The sequence below is a fragment of the Tachypleus tridentatus genome, chromosome 9 (assembly GCF_004210375.1).
Source record: "Tachypleus tridentatus isolate NWPU-2018 chromosome 9, ASM421037v1, whole genome shotgun sequence".
Classification (NCBI taxonomy): Eukaryota; Metazoa; Arthropoda; class Merostomata; order Xiphosura; family Limulidae; genus Tachypleus; species Tachypleus tridentatus.
This window is the reverse complement of record NC_134833.1, coordinates 113,212,285-113,230,336: the sequence shown is the minus strand read 5'-3', so window position 1 is coordinate 113,230,336 and position 18,052 is coordinate 113,212,285. Positions and strand designations below refer to the sequence as shown.

The window sequence follows — 18,052 nt, the reverse complement described above, 5'->3', positions numbered from 1 at the left end:
AGCCCAGATCTTAATCCCATTGAGATGCTGTGGGGTGACATGAAACATGCAAGAAACCCCTCAAACATCTCACAGCTGAAAGAATTCTGCATTGAGGAGTGGGCAAACTTTCTTCAAACCAATGTCAGAGAAAAAGCATCTCACTGCAGTTATTTCAGCCAAAGGGGGTAACACTAGCTATTAGGGGGTAAGGTGTCCTGACTTTTTCCTCAGTTCGAATATGCATTTTTGTAGCATGACATTTACAGAAGATCTTGAAAAGTCTTTTCTTCAGTTTAATTGTTTAGTTATATTCCTATAATCTCTCAGTATTGTTGAAATTGAGATTAAATATCTATATATCCAAAAATGTTACAAAAATACACAGGCTTTCATAGGGTGTCCTAATCTTTTCACATGGCTGTATATGCATATGAAATCATCAGGCAGACAATAGCACTGACTATGCAAGGATGGCTCAGGTTGATCATTGAAATGGTATTTTAAAAGTATCTTCAACAGGTCATTAGAACTTCACAATACTATAGTGTTTCCTTTTATAACAATATCTATGTAATGCCTGAATCACATGTTCTGGGAATATCTGTAAACATCACAGCAAAAAGTTTGAATTTCTTATTCTTCTTTCTTATACTTTTTATTTTATTACAAAATAACTCAAAAACAAAACAATGGTGTCAACAAATTTCTCCAAGGTGACAGTTTCAAATGGAGTATATGCTTTTATAAGCATTATTAATAACTAGTAGTAATTTTGAAAAAAAGCACAATTATAGTGCAAGAGACATTATCATTATCCCTTGAAATTAGCTTTCTTACTGAAATTTGGTGTTCCTTTAAAAAGCTTAAGTGCAGAGTAAAACAGGAGTTATTGGCTATTAATAGATAAACAATAAATATTACAACTGGAACATGACTATTTAAAACTTAGTTATAAATATAATCTACATGATATCTACATTGGCCATCTCTAATTTTGAAGTTATAGGCTAGAGAAAACCAATTAGTCAACAACACCCACAAACAACTGTTGGGCTATTCTTTTATGACAGAGTGGTGGGATTTTACTGTCACTCTTATAACACAAACACAGTAACAGTGTGCAGAGTATAACATTTTGAAAAGCAACAAGATAAAAATGATTCAACTACAGATCCATAATTTGGCAATGGTTCACACAAATTTAGAAATCAACATTTCAGGAATATACCACATGGTTCACCAGATTCGTTTAATAATGAACAAACAACTTCATAGAAACAATTTTTGTGTTAGAATCTGTAGCCATTCTAGAATGAAAAACATAACTTGTATTTATTTTTTTTATGATAGTTACATGGTGAGTGAAATCAACAAAACCTGTACAGAGATACAATAGTGAAAATAACAGAAAAATATAACTTTTTTTCTAATAAAAAGATTGATACTTATCTGAAAGTTAAAGATTTTGCCTGTGAAATTTAAAAAAATTTTTGATGCATAAAAGTATTTTTAAATCTTAAAATCAAAATTAATTTACATTTGGAAAGAAAAAAATGCACAAGAAATACTACTTAAATTTTAAAACTCAATTTTAAAAAATAAAATATTTTGCATACAAAAAGCTGTGCAATGCTTACTGATAATTGGTAAAACTTCATTAAGAAGAATTTATTGTATTAAAACATATAGCACAGGGGTTCTTAACCTGGGTTCAATCGAACCCCAGGGGTTCAGTGAGTCAGTCTCAGGGTTTCAGCGGAGTTCAAGACACACACTGTGTGTGTGTCCGTTCCGTTCACCCCACTCGTATGATTCGTGGCATCGTGCTCCACTTGGCCATCATTGGCTGCGGCTGATCACATCACATCACTTGGCCTTAATATCTGTGCTGCAGGGAACTTTGTGCACTTAGCAGTCGACTTGTGACTGTAGTAATCATGCATCATTTGAGATTTTTTTCCTTATCTTTCAATCCCTTCATACTAACTATGTCGAGCAAAAACAGAAAGTGGTCGGACAAATACGTACAATATGGATTCACGTGTATAACGGAACATGATGGGAGTTAGCATCCTCAATGCATGATTTGCAATGCCAAGTTGAGCAATTCTAGTCTAGCACAGGCAAAACTAAGAGAACACTCCCTAAAGCTGCATAGAGATGGGAAATACAAGAACACAATGCTTGCTGAATTCAAGGTAAAGAGAGCCAGGTTTGATGAAAAGGCTACTTTGCCTGTTCGCGGCTTTGTACCCATCGACAAACTGATCCTCACAGAATCGTACAAAGTTGCATACTTGATCACAAAGCAGGGCAAACCACACACCATTGGTGAAGCACTCGTAAAACCAGCTGCATTGAAGATGGCGAATATCATGCTGGGAAAAGCTGCTGAAAATAAGTTATCCCAAATTCCTCTTTCAAATGACACCATCAGCAGCAGAATAGATGACACGAGCGATGACATCTTGGCTCAAATAGTTGCAGATCTGATTTCAAGCCCAGCAAAATTCAGCCTTCAACTTGACGAGACCACCGACATTTCCAATCTAACCAGCTTGTATACATGTATTCATGCACTATATGAAGTGAGCTGTGTGAAGAATGACGAGATAAAGGAAGATTTTCTATTTTGTAAGCCTCTTACAACAACAACTAAGGCAGCCTACATGAAGAAACTTGTGGATGACTCCTTCAGAGACAACGATCTTTCATGGGATATGGTTTCTGCAGTTTGTTCGGACGGAGCTCCAGTCATGTTGGGATGAAACTCTGGATTTGGTGTACTGGTGAAAGACATTTCTATACCCAGGGAACTGTAGCAAGTAATTGCCATGCACTCAGATGAGCTCACAAAGTCTCTCGACGGATACTTCCCCACCAGAGAGTCATATCCAGCATGGGTGAGACAGCCGTTCACGTTTAGTGTTGCAACAGCAGATGTCAATGATGAATACCTCGACAAAATCATTGAACTTCAGCAGAGCAGAACTTCAACAGCAAACTTTTCAGAACAACAACGCTCTCAACGTTTTGGTGTCACCAAATCGTAGCGTACCCTCTTATTGCTAAGAAAGCCCTCAAGATACTCATACCATTTGTTACAACATATCTTTGCGAGTAACCCTTTTCGAGGGTGGTAGACATAAAAACAAAGAAAAGAAACTGACTTTGCTGCAAAAATGATATGAGAGTAGCACTTGCCAAGGTGAAGCCACATATTTCTGAACCTGTATCTGAAAGTCAACAACAAATGTCACATTGATTTGCAGTAAATATTCATTGAGTTATGTTTTCGTTTTTGTGTGAAATTCATGTTTTGTTGGGTTTGTTCTTTGAAAACAGTAATTCTGTGTGCAACTGATGCATGGTTCATTTTGTGCACTAATAAAATATCTACTTATATTTTGAATTTGAAAAAAAATCATTTTATTTTTCCAATTATGAAGGGTTCAGTGAATGCAAGTACGAAACTTCAGGGGTTCAGTACCTCCGACAAGGTTAAGAACCACTGGTATAGCATGAAAACTATAACAGGCACAAAGTGGTTAAGAGGTCAGTTTTGGGACCAAGTCTGTAGTGAAAATGTTACCTAATAAATTAAGTTTTAAAATAAAGTATTTACTGTTATAAATAAAAAAGTCAGAAATTTATTCCCTTGAGGTAGAAAAAAAAGCTATTATATCAATATTGCTATTTGTTTTCCTGGAGCTCAGTTACATGCACACTTTCTAACTGACACATAAAAGTGGTCTAACAAAAAGTACATACAATCACATTAAATTTAATTACCCACTCATCTTCCTGTAACTTTACAAAACAGTTAATTACTTACTTATTACTATAAGGAACTTGCCAATTGTCCCTGAGAGCAAACCTCACATAAAGATGCAACTGAAATAGATGAAAGGAAACCATCACAAATGAAACATTTTAAAAGAAACTGCTTGAAAATAATTTTCTCGTTCTATTGAATCAAAGATATTACATTTCTAACTGCAGTCATCTTTCAAAAATTGAATCATCATGAATTTGATGACTGCTGAACAAAATTAACTTACTTGATTTATTTTCATTGATGAAAGAATATCAATTTGTCCTTTCAAAGTTTCCTGTGAGGAAGAAGGATAAAAGATATATATAGACACACACACACTTGCTGATCAAAAAGTGCCACATCAGTATAAAACCTGTGAAATTACATGCTATCATTCTACATAAAATATTAGAAACATAATTCCAGTCATGGTTCCAAGAAGTTATATACAAAAAAAAGAATGTAGAAATAAAAGATTTGCCTGATTAAAGGTAATCCAAGCTAAAATTATGGTAAAAGACATCACACATTAGTAGGAGCAGAAAAGGGGCAAGTTTAATTGTCACTATAAATAGCAGTAATAGGAGTTATCACAGTAGCAAACTGAAATTCTCCAAAAGTAATGTTAAGTATCTCCAGTTATGTTTTGTATCAGACCTCACTGTAAAATACAGGTGTCAATGCTACCTTAAGAACAGTAAGATGTACATCAGCACAAAATGTCATTCATGAATGCTTAAGTAATTAATCCTAGTGGAACAACACCATTTTTAAATTTCTCTCCACTCACGTTATTGAGTTACATTCAAAATTTAATGAAACAGCTTCATTAGAAACTTATGTCAGTAAAATTATCATTACATTGTATGTTATTATTTGAATTTTTATGTTATCCAAGTTTAATTCCTTAGTTTCATGAACTATGAAAACTCTTCAACTATCACATGAGCTATCTTGTAACACAGATGTTTAGTCCTGTATATCAATATCTAGATGATAATGTAGACCTATTTGAACTATTAACCTATAATATAGTCTTTTAGCTGCATGCACTGAAAAAAAAAAAGTAATAGATTTTGCCACTCCCACCTTGTATACTTTGCCATGAGATTTACAAAGTACAAGTGGTTAGTTGAAAAACGTGTATATATAGTCATTAGGAAGAGTTCAGTTTACACTATGGTCCACCGATGGTTAATTTGAAATTATTAAGCAGTTGTCAACATGGAATATACGTAACTGCTTGTACTATTTTTGTCTGATTGATCTACTGTAGCATTTACAGTGGATTTACCTAAATATGCTACAGTTAGAGAGACGGTTAAGTTATAAATTGTTTAACATTTATAATTTATTTAATTATATATTATTTGTGTTTTAAGATTCATATTTGAAAGGATTAATGATTTTTTTTAAATTAAGTTTACATGTTTTCCTCTCTCTCTGAGAAGGGTTTAGAAAAGATACCCTTGCAAAAGCCATCTTGCCATTGGCAAGGAGGAACTGCAGATCAAAGTTTCATGATGCATGATTGCCTGTGGGCTCAAAATGATGTTTCATAAACCATTTTATAATAAAGAATGGAAATGGAAAAATCAAACATTAAAAATAATCTACAAGTGAAAAGGTAAAAACATAAAACTATGCACACAACTAAATGGAGATATTTTAAGATTATTTAATGAAGAGTTTTTTTTTGTATGTTCACATTTCTATTTCTTAGCTTTAAACATTCCATTGCATATGTTGATGATAATATTCACAGTTAGTGATATGGTACACAAAATGGAAAATAAAATATAAAAGTTTATCCTAAGAAAATTGTTTCTATTCATTTATGAGGTTTTAGAAGTTATGCAAATAAAATGTGAAAACTGAAAGATAAAAAAACAACTTGCATGTAAGCTATTCAGAGTCTCAGTGCAAATAACTACATGAAATAGTGAATTCTTATTTAAACTATTATAAAAAATACAAATTTAATATCTATTTTCTGTAACTAAATACCTTTAGAAAAGTTCTTGCCAAATTTCAAACAATTTCATACACTAGTTTGATTTTTTGTAAAGATATTTCATGAGAGTTGTCACCAACTCATTATGTAAGTAGGTTATCACAATAGGGATAAAATCACTGCCAAGAAGAGGTAAGAAAACCAAAAGATGAAATAAGTATAAGACCACAAACAGTAGAATAACTAAAACCTTTAAGATGTGCATTCTTTACAGGTAAATCCAAGTTTGTATTGCTTATCAACAATGAGAAGCAAGTGAGAAAAGGAACAGAGTTTATGGATTTTTTTATCATCTAATATAATCTACATAACATACAATTTTTTTTTTACTTTGCATAATGTAGCAATTTACAATATAGCTAAAACAACGCTAATGAAGAATCTAATGTTCTAAGGAAAGAAACAGAGATAGAATGCAAAATACTAAAGTGTTTATGAAAAGGCTAAATAGTATTTTATAACCGAGTAACCAGGCCTTACTTAAGCTATTAAGTTGGTAGAATATTTATAGAAGTGGAGAAAGCTGTACAAAACTGTATTACAGTACCCGATAAGGAAATCATGGTTCTCAAGGCAGGATGCTGAAGTAAATAGAACACATGCAGAGTCATGAGATAGCTGTGACTTGGATGAGCCTAAAACTTTGATCTACCATTCCTAACAATGAACAACTACTTCCTAGAACTAACCCTTTATTATTTCATACTGGGTAAAAAATGGCTATGTGGAGTGCAAAATAAAACATGTACATTAGTTTTAGTTGTAATTCTAGAAGCTTTGACAATATCCTGTTTCAATTGTATAAAAAGTGGCTTAAACTATATTCAGTTTCTGTTGAAGTACACTGTCTTCCCACTAACTTTCTAGAAATATACAGATTTAGTTGAATGTGACTTATACATTAACCTGAAGACATTCAGCTTATTCAAGATGCTGATCAAAGTTACTGAGTTATTAGGAATACTGAAAGAAATAATTGGTGAGAAATCAGTACAAGTTTGAGACTGAATCTCGGGCCAACAGTGTCAGTGAGTTACACAGAACTGATAGCACCCTAACATCTGACAAGCACAGGCAGATTTGGATTCATCATACCATTTCCTTAAAAAAAATTATCTCAGCATATAATTGTGAAATAATATCTTTACACAATCACAGCTTGATCTGTACAAAGTCTTGATACAAACATTCTTGACTGTACAGGTTTATGTGAAAATTAAGATCAAAAGGTGACCAAACAACTTGGATAAACTGTGGAGAGTAATATAGAACAGTTGGTACAATATTTTGTAATTCTATGCCAACAGCATACTGTAACATGGCAATAAGTATAATATTCTGGGTAGAGCAAAAGGCTTATGTATTAACTACCATTGCATCATAAAAGTTAATCAATTTATTTGTATCTTTTGGGATAATACTTTGTGCCTAAGTTCACCTTGTATAGCACTTATTTTTCCATTAATTATTTTCACTACTGCATTATTATAATCTACCTTTTCTTCTAGATTACCAATTCAAATTATTATCTAAAATAATGTATCTTATGTTTAAATTTATATTAAAGTTTAAACCATTTATACTGATTAGGCATGCAGTAAAAGTAAAAAATATTTATTAAAAATTAAACAAGTACACCATATGCATATTTTTGTTTGATCCATTAAATAATGATAATTTTAAAAAATCAATACTTTCACCATAAATGCATTTAAAGGAAGTATAAAATGGCTTAATTAGTGTAACTTATTTCCCAACAACCAGGAGTTATTTCATATCAAAATCACAGCATAATTTGTTAAATAATAATAATAAATACACATGAATATTACCACCAACCATAGCAGTTCAGTTATTTTTAATTTAGTTGTTCATTTCCTGAAAAATATACCAAAATTAATTATATTTTTAAGGCTTAATTTTGCACCTTTCTAACAAGTCTGAGAGAAACCTATGAATTGGATATCTTACCAATGTAGGAATTCTGGCTTCAGAAGAAACATCAATCAATACACCACGATGCTTTAAGCTTGGAGAATCATCGATCTAGAATAAAAATATTTTATAAAAATAAAAAAATGTTTTACAATTTCATTTTAATAAGCAAAAATACAAATTGCTTATCAATTTTCTTTGGTGGATATACAATTGAACTTTTTGTTAGAATTGTTATGTACAATTTTATGAAAAATTATAGAAAAATTCCAATCAAATATTTCTTGTTGATAATATGTTACCACGTGATTTTCCAACTTGCAATCCAGAATTCCTAATAAAAACTGTACTTGTTATAATCAAACTCACAAAAACTGTGGGTATTCCTTCTTCTCTAGAATATAGCCTTAACAGCTGCATCACTGAATTAATCCCCTGATGAAGGCCAACCAAATCTCCTCCAATAATTCTAATCTAAAAAGAAATTACAATAATGGGCATATCATTATTATAAAAATAAAAAATTTGTATTAAAATGTAGTTGAAAAATAAAACTTATCTTTATCCTTTGTGTTTCAGCATAACAAAACAGTATTGGATTCACTAACAAATAAATTAAAAATTGGGTGTAGAACAACAGTTGTTGTAATTATAGAAAAACAAACACAAAATCATAAAGTAAAATGGTTAGTTCCTAAAACTGTTGATAAACCATGGAAAATCATATGTAGAAAAAAGCAGTATTTGCTGGATTTAATATTAAGCTACATTCACTGCTTATGCTTTTACTTCCAGAGTGACATGTGACATTGCACATTTTCTTCCTACCTATATCCAAAAAGTTGATGTATCTAATTTTATTGTATTTTTAATTTTATTTCTGACTATTACTAGTACACTTTCATTATACAGATTGTTTTACACTGTTCACTCAATATATGCATTTAGGATTAACTTAAATCTCCTATGTCCTATGATGACCAATTTTTACTAGAATTATGGCTAAAAACTTCACTGAAGGCCAGGGTACAAAATTAAAAAAGTTATAAATTTTGTGAACAGAAAATACATTTCTAACAGGTAGTGAACTTCACTCACAAGATCAGCTTTTCCCATTGAGTGCTGCCTTCTATATGCAAATTTTTTTTATACCACATGCTAAAGCTTTCTGCACCCCACCTATCAGAAGTAAAGATTGCAAAATGTCTTTCACATCAATAGGAGAGCAACATTACTACATGATGCATGTGATTCCCTCTATGCAACACTACCAAACCATCACTTTGAAGTTGGGTAGAAAACATAAGCACAGGAAAATTGTGGGGAGGACAATGGGAAATGTAAATGGAGAGGATATCTGTAAAACAAAAATTGGTGGAATGAAGAAGCATGTTGATTTGCATGACAGACATGCTGGTATCTTTGATTCCAATAGAAGACTGCAAAAGGCATGTGCCATGCATTATAAAACAGTTTGCATATAGAGGGCAGCACAAAATGGAAAAGGTAGTCTTGTGAGAAGAGGGAAGTATCATATTAGAATAACACATTTGTACGTTTATAAGAACATAAGATAATTATATTTAATAAGATGTAATGATTAGCAGACTGATTTTTTTCAATTTTCAGTTTAAGTAAATAACTTGTTCTAATTATAAATGTAATTCAACTGAAAGTCTATTAGGACTACCATGTATTAGTATTAAGGACTTCAGCCTCTAATCTGTAGACCTTGTGAGTAGTAAATGTTATAAGGAAAATAACACATATTTGCTAAAAAAACCGAAACAAAACTATAAAATCAACTAAAAGTACTCAACGCCTAATTTGACACAATGCAAGAAAAACATTCTCTATTTTGACAATGTTATGCTAGAGTGCAGTGAAATGTTTAATAATGAGAAATGCTGGGAAAATACACAGCATATCTGCCTCAATTTTTCCTGATAGTTTATAAATTTAGAATTAAATTATTTGTTTTAATGTGCAAAGACAAATAGACATGTAATAAGGTTAAGAATTTGTGATTTGGCATTTTGTTGATTCAAAATAATATACTGTTGGCTCTCTTTGCACTAGGATATTGTTGAGCACATAATAATTTCATACCCATTATATCATATTCTTCTCTACCTGTCAGCCATTTGTACAGTGACAATATATCTAAAGTAACCATGTGTTTGATCACCTAAATGTAGTTGTTTTCACACTGTTCACCAGTCTACCAAGTGATTGATAACACTGATACAGTTGTGCTTAAAGAAAAATTATAAAATTGATCCCAAGAAATAAAGGTGTGTTACCAACAGATTTAAAATTTGTGGTAGATATCATGTCAACTACAGTTTTTTTTCCACTTTTATCCTGTCTAAAATTAAAATTATTGGTTTTGATGCTTCTCTAGCTTACTGCATTTAAACCATAGCTTTTAAATACATATAACTTATGTTAAGCTCTACCTTATAGCAATCTCACTAGTCACTATCATGTGTAGTACTTTTATAATTTATAAAAAAAATTCCTGAAATATATCATAATTTAAGCAACATTGTTTTTCAATGATACCCAGAGACATTTTCTTCAACTTTTTATAATGAGCTTTATACTCTAAGATTAAAAACCACTACTAGTTTTGACAATAAATCTACATCAAGTTTCAATTAACTGAATACATTTTGCACAGTTAGAAATAATTTTTTTTAAAACATGACCAAAAATAGAAAAATTAAAGTAAAGAAATATCAGATCTTGCTATTAAATGGAGTAACTTATATTAAACATTTTTCAAACATATAAAAAATGTACTGTCATATGTTTCCTCTTATGCTTATTTTTTTACAGGCTAAGCTGTCACCTTTTTATGATGTCACATCAACCAGTTTGATCAATTTTTATTTTACTGACAGTTTTGGAAACAGCTACAAAGTAAGTTTAAATATGAATTGATAAAGTAAATACTAGACTTTTCAAGTGTCAGTAGAGTAAATAAAATGGTTTGAGCAGTAATGGTTTAGTAGGAAAGTTTCTAGTCAAAAGTCCTGTGGCATTAATCAAAGGCATTCAAAACAATGACTTAGGAACAAATAAAAAAGCTGGGAATTAAATTATATGTGCTTGAAATTTACAAATGTTATTCAATAAAAAGACATCAGATAAGCTTAGTTAAGTTTAGTGAATACAGTAAGCAATGGAAAAATATTATGATGACTCAAATCCTTATTTATTGAATATTATGTTAAATAAAGCATTACTAACATTATCATTGATTGTAAAACATTTTCATTATTATATGTACACAAGATCAATACAAGGTTTGCTGTATATTTTAAAAACAAATAAAACAGTGACTTTGTGGTTGTCTCAACAATACTGATTTGCTAAGTTGGAAATTAATTTACTTTTTAAAACAGTTTTTGCCAAAACAACTTCTTTTTTCACAAAATATGCAGATTTTGATAATCAAGGGAAACAATGAAAAATTATATCATAGGGAAAACAAAGGTAGTCTGGCGATGTCTTTATAAAAAACAAAACTGGCTGAAGATAAGAAAAATTAATCATGTGAGCACAGGCTATTACTTTAATGTACCATTTAATGACTCAAATAATTAACTTATTTGTATTTTTATATTTCACAAACTGCCCAATTGTAGATTTAATTTTATTTAAGTTTCCTTCAAATTCTTAGTTTTGAAAACGAATATTTACAAAGACAATGATGCTCAGTCTACACTTATTCACTGTCTAGTTTACAGTGAGTTTCAAAATTCTTTTTTCCTAGCAGTTTAACTGATTGTGTATTTATTTGCACTATGAATAAAAATATTTCCAGAGGAATCAACTCTGCATGTTGAAAATACTGTGCTGCACTTCACTGGTTGTTTGTGAAATAAACAGGCAGGCAACATTTCAGTTATTATGGCCAATCAAAAACACAGGTACACAGCAATACAGGAAGTTACAATAAACTGCTGAATAACCAAGTCTTTATTACAACTTAGATTTATTCACTAGGGCTTATAAAAATAAACAGAGGTATCTGTAGTTTTCTTTTAAAAAATCTTACTTTTTCTAGGAATTATTTAAGAATGAAGTAATTTTTAAAAAATTTTTTTTATGTTTGTAAGATGATTTAAGTTAAAGCTATGAAATTTTATCTTTAGGTTTTAAAAAACCAAAAAGGGAAATTTGCCTACATATGGAGCAAAGTTATATTTATTTTTAACATAAACATCAAGGCTACCAAATAAACTACTAACTGATATTAGTTGTCCAATAATGATGGCTAATTTTAACTACCAATAAAATGACAATTTTATGTTCTGAAAATAACATTAAAAATTACTAACCATATATCTTTCTGTGCAAAAAAATTGTGCTGAATACACTATTAAAGAAATAAAAAAAGATGAGAAGTAGCTGTAAGAGAGTAGCTTTAAATGTAAGGATAAAATAGTTAAATTTGCCATTTAAATAATAATAAAATCCTACCTGAGAAGAAGTCACTGCAACTCTATAACTTTCACTATGAGCAAACAGTGCTGGGTTCACCAAACAGATGATTCTAGCTTCAGGACTACTGGAAGCAGCCAGTATACCATCTATATTCAGCTGATAACCCAGTGTTTGCAGCTCTGTACGATGGATTTCCCAAACCTCTTGTATAGCATGAACAGATACTGTAAGAAGACAAGAAAAATAATAAGTTTTGAAGAAATAGAAATAATATAAAGATGAAAAACAAATATGTACATATGATCACACACACTCACATTTATATGTATTTCACATATAATACATATGTCACAGACAGCTATTAGCTTGGTTAGTAGTAGTAGTAGCCAAGTACTACAGTAATCCAGATTCAGTTATAATTTAGAAACAAAACAAATTTCAAATTGCTACATAAATACATATTGTTTTTCTTTTTTAACAATACACAGAGTGCTTCAGAGTGTATCTGTTAATTATGCCAAATATTAATTCCATTAAAATGAGGCAAATTAATATAACAGGCTTAGCTACCAGCATGAGTACTTTTGGGATCTACCTTCAAGACCTAACATACACATTAGTCTTTTAACATGATAACTGAGAATTTTTAAGTAACTGTTTTGTAGTTATTTGGTTGTTTGGCATTTATTGATGCAAAGTAACTAGGCTATTTGCACCAAACAACCATTAAAAATCATAAAACTGACATAAAATGTAAAAATAAATTGAATTAAAACTAAACACTGTTGAAGATTCAAATAAAAAACTTAAACAGGATTTAAAAGGTCAATGGCTCAACAATTTTAAGATACAATCAAGTTGGACAGTATCATCACCACCAATGACATAATCCAACATCAGGGTTAAACCCCAAGATGAATGCTGGGGTAAGAACCAAAGTTTAGATACTGCAAAGAAAGTTACAAGCAGCTGAGGTTAAGAGGAGGTTTATGGGACTTATTGTACAAACTCTAGACTGGAGAAGGGCAGAAAGCCCCTGTGCAGAGCCAAAGCCCCAGATGGTGAATTTGGTTCAACATCTTCAAAGTCAATGTCCTAGTAGAACCAGAGACTCATAGTCCAGTTTATCAGATTGGAGCAAATGAAAGCATGATAGATTTTGAGCATAGAACATTGATATACACCCCAAGCAGTGGAACAGAGGACATGAAAGATGTTTAGTGCCCTCGTACACTTGAAACATAGCTGCTTGACGTGAGAAATGAAAGTAAGCTTACAGTCAAAGATAAGCTCCAAGAAATTTGCCTCGGGGACCACAGGATGAACAACATCACTGTGATGGAACTTGGAATCGAGGAGTATACTCCGCTGGTGGAAAAAGTGTATGCAAATGGTGTTGGAGAATGAAAAGGTAAATTGTTTGCTATGGTCCACTTTAACATGTGACTGAGGGTAGACTCAAACTATCACTTAATAAACCTCTCATTTGACAACCTACATGAGTTGTAGAACTTGTTGAAACAGTGCCCATTTGCAACAGTAGGAGGAAGTTGTGTAGTTATTGCATTAATATCCATACCAAAACATGACACTTAAGACACAGCTCTGAGAGACTCCAAGTTCCTGTAGAAAAGAATGAAAAAGTGTCAAACCCACAAGGACGTGGAATCACTTGTCTAGTAAAAAGTTCCATATAAAAATGGGTAAATGACCACACAATCTGTTGGAATAGAGGTCTTGCAAAATTCCATACCTCCATGTAGCTTTGCAGGCTTTCTCAAGATCAAAGAACACTGAAACAAGATGTTCTCCTTTGAGGAAGGCTTCCTTGATCAATTGGTTTGTAACTGTGTAATTAATTTTAAATAAATATCACTGTTGTACGAGAAGACACTTAAATCAAAGTTAAATCTATAATGGTTAATAAAATACAAAGTTGATCTTATTTAAGAACTTCAGATTCTTTTGTTAAAATTTTGTCTGTAATAGATACTCAAAACAAAAGAGAAGATGTGTAAATGAAATTAGGCTAACAACAAGTCTAATTTTAAAAATGAAACACAAATAGTTTGTTATCACCTGAAAATAAACAACAGAAAAATATAGAAATTTGCTTAAACAAACATTTTAGATTTATTTCCTTCACTTGTTTTCTGTAGCAATCTACCTAAATTAAACTAGCCCAAGCAGGCCTCCACAAAAAATAGCTGCATAACTTTTAGGGTTAGATAAACAAAATATATAGTAAGTCAAGTCTTTAACATATACATCAGAAAAATGTTTTATGCATTATCAAACCACAAGAGAATAAATTAAAACTTTATAGTTCAATTACTGGTATAATAGCTACAATGTTCAGAGTTGAAAAAGTAATCCTAAAGATCACTGGTCTTGAATACACAAATTGAAAATATTTTGTGAAGAAAAGCAAAAAAACATGTGAATATTGCAACTAAATCTTCTTCAGAAACTAAGAGAAAATGTTGAATTAGAAAATTACACTTTACTTTCAGAGCACTTTACATTTACATATTTCTCACATTTTTAACTCAGACATTGTTGTTTCTATGTTTAATACTTATTATCCTCCTACACAGTGAACTAGCTTGAGACAAAACATTAGTTGTCAAACTTAGAAAGTTGAAAATTCTTTGCTTATTCCAAGTGATGAACTATTTGTCTGACTGCACTTATTTTTTTATCACATTACTAAAACTTTTGCAAAAATCTCATTCCAAGCCTTTAACAAACTATTCTTGATGACAAAAAAACCTGTCCATCTTTAGAATACAAACAAACTATGCAGTTAAGCATGGTGTTCAATCTCAATACAGTAATGCTAGAAAATACTAGTTTTAATACCATTTCCTGTACTCTGAAGGAAGTGCACTCCAAACTGTTCTTTAGGTACAAAGTTGTGTCCTTCAGTTTGTACAATTCTCCGCGGCTGAGGCCACAAAAGATGAAGACGACTATCAGTCACAAGAGGTAGATGAGAAGTAGCGAGTGGCATTAGAGTTGGGAGCTCAGCTGTCTAGTAACCAGAAAAACATCAATTTAAGTTTACTTTCCAAACCTGTATGTAAATTTCCATTAAGAATACCATTTCCTCTACAAGTGGGTTTTCTCATCATCACAGATTAATGGATAAAATTATTAGCTATAAGCACAATACTTGTGGGCAAAAACCACAATACAATAATTATTAATTATTAATAAATGTAATTATTATCATAAATATAGTGCTAAAAGATGACAGAATATATAAAAAAAGTAAATTTATAGATTAACAGCACTCATTTAATTTGAAAATTTAAAAGTTGCTACTAACCTACATAATATAAAACATTAATATTTCAAATGTCATTTTTACTATTTTTACAAATCTTAAATTAAAATTCTTATAAAGTATATTAAATGTTAAGTTTCTTAGTCATAAAGTTAATGAGTAACAACATATTCAAGAAAACTTAAGAAAAATATATGAAAATAGAAGCATATGAACTGGGAAAACTCACAATATCACAAAAACTAATACTTACAAAAGCTACCTTTACACACAGACCTACTGTAGTTCACATATATTTCTCAAATAATTCAGTTTTGCAACTTTACAGACAATTTAAGTTATACTCATATGGAACCTATATAGTAAATAAAGTATACAGCTGATGTGACCAATTCTCCATTATTCTACCTAATTAACTTTAACTCAGAAACCCCAGTGTTTAGAATTAATATTGCATCACTCATCACCTGATGTGTCACGAAAGACTCTTGTCTGGAAGGAGAATCTCCTGAGGTTAGTGATAATCGACTAACACTGGGAGTAAGATTCCCATGGTCTGCACTAGCCAGAGATTCCAGTGATAAGCTCTGAATATCTGCAACATCTATCAAGAATTGAAAAACGATACTCATAAATCAATGCACAAAAGCTTCCATAAAAAAAGAAGCAGAGAAATAAATAATACACTACTCTTTAAAAAAAACAAACTACCATAAAACTTTAAATAAAACTGTTTATTGGAATTCATTTAATTACTCATTTTTTGTCATCACAACTTAATATTTTAAATTACTCTACAATGTGTTTTCTGTATTAAACGTTGTTAAGCCTCATTACTTTTTAATGCCTTTAAAACAACTAAAATTTTATAAAATTTCCTAAAGTATATGATAACTCAATATATCAACCCTTAAACAGCAGCCATCATCAACTGATGCTGTTACCTACAAAACTCCCACTGTTAAAGGGTTAAAAATCACTGATGAATATACACCCATTAAAATGGCATGAGATGAAAATGAGATAATATAAATTTTAAAAAAATTACTAGAACTATAGAAATTTTGAAATATTTCACTGTGTTTTCTGACTTTATATCAATTACACAGTCTACAATTACTGTAGTTTAGATACATATATTACACATGAAAAACAAAATAATAATTTGTTATAACTTAAGATCAGCTTTGTACATGGATTATCTCTATGGGAAATAGACATCTGAAATCATATATTACAGTGTAAAACTATTTCACATTAAATACTTGACTTTACAAGTAAACACATAAATATGTATATGTATATCCTTTTTAAGCTCAGCATATTACTTTCATGCAATCCACTTTTTTAAGTATCTCAAATATTCATTTAAAAAATATCAAATGTGTATATTTACAAATAAGAGGAGAACCATTTTACAACAGAAAGAAAATACAAATGCTTTGAATTTTGTGTTATTATAACCAATTATAAAACAAGCACTGAGAATGAAAACCATGCATTGGAATAACTAAATGTGTATGTACTTGCCATGACCATCTTCACAAGTTCCAATATGAACAGAACACAAAACATGATAGATTTCTGAATTTTCATCTGCTAAATCCACTGGCGATTTTCCAGCAAACTTCCTGTAATAGTAAAAAACAAAAATGTCATTAGTCTTCGTGCAACAATATAAACTATGACTTTGATTTATACAAAACGTTTTCCATAAGATCAAATTTCAGTTTTGAATAAGGACAATTAACACTTATGATTTATACATACTAGAAATCAATTACAAAATGTGCAACTAACAAATTGTAATATTTACATTATATAGATAAGTTCTGGAATGTGTAGTATGGCTAAGTGAAACTTTGGCATTTGTTTCACAAGGTTTAATATGGTGTTGCCTCCCATTAACTCTTCCTAGAAAACATGATGTGAGGAAATGAAGTATAGCAATGATGACTAGCTCTTACATAGATATAAGGTTGAATGTACTTTTTCACACTCAATGCACACACTTACTCACTTATGGAAATAAAATAGAGAGTTCAGTAGCTTAATGAAATTGAGGTGCTTTCATTTTCTGTCCAGTCCCTGAATGTGCCTATATTTTAACTAAAATAATTAAAACTGAAAGATAAATTTAAGATGTTCATTTTCAAAATATGTATGCAGAAATACTTGTTAAACTAAAATGTACTGTAAGTTTCTATATGTTCTGATCTTATATATTATAGTGTAATCAAATGAGTGACTGCTTATTACTGATTAAAATTATTTTATTATTTGACATTTCTATCTCTGGAAATGCTATTCACTTTTACTATATTCTAAATAATTGTGAATTTGTTACTTTATAATAATTATCTTCTTCTGGGATAGCAAATCTTGCAGTTGTTGGTACTTTAATTTTTATATTAAAAACATGTTTCCTTAAATCTCAACAGGTTAGCAATAATTATTACTCCAAATTTTAAAGTACAAATATCATAGTTCTCTTAGTTTGATGAAAGAAAAAACATTTCTAATATTTTCATCTTAAAACCACAGTCATTGATTGATTTTA

The 18,052-nt window shown here is 30.7% G+C and overlaps 1 protein-coding gene across 5 annotated transcripts in view; it reads right to left on the bottom strand.

Moving 5' to 3' along the window:
* The window catches only part of LOC143226079 (uncharacterized), a 62,904-nt gene that overhangs the window by 22,392 nt on the left and 22,460 nt on the right, over nucleotides 1-18,052 (bottom strand). For all 5 annotated transcript variants that reach the window (XR_013014284.1, XR_013014282.1, XR_013014283.1 and 2 more), the window contains exons 6-13: nucleotides 17,023-17,123; nucleotides 15,960-16,096; nucleotides 15,066-15,237; nucleotides 12,240-12,427; nucleotides 8,118-8,222; nucleotides 7,785-7,859; nucleotides 4,044-4,094; nucleotides 3,818-3,876 (exon numbers count right to left, since the gene is read on the bottom strand). Coding sequence is in view for 2 of the 5 variants with exons in the window: in XM_076456545.1 (XP_076312660.1) it covers nucleotides 3,818-3,876; nucleotides 4,044-4,094; nucleotides 7,785-7,859; nucleotides 8,118-8,222; nucleotides 12,240-12,427; nucleotides 15,066-15,237; nucleotides 15,960-16,096; nucleotides 17,023-17,123 (888 nt within the window). In the remaining 3 variants the exon portion in view is untranslated. The remainder of the gene's footprint in view (nucleotides 1-3,817; nucleotides 3,877-4,043; nucleotides 4,095-7,784; nucleotides 7,860-8,117; nucleotides 8,223-12,239; nucleotides 12,428-15,065; nucleotides 15,238-15,959; nucleotides 16,097-17,022; nucleotides 17,124-18,052) is intronic.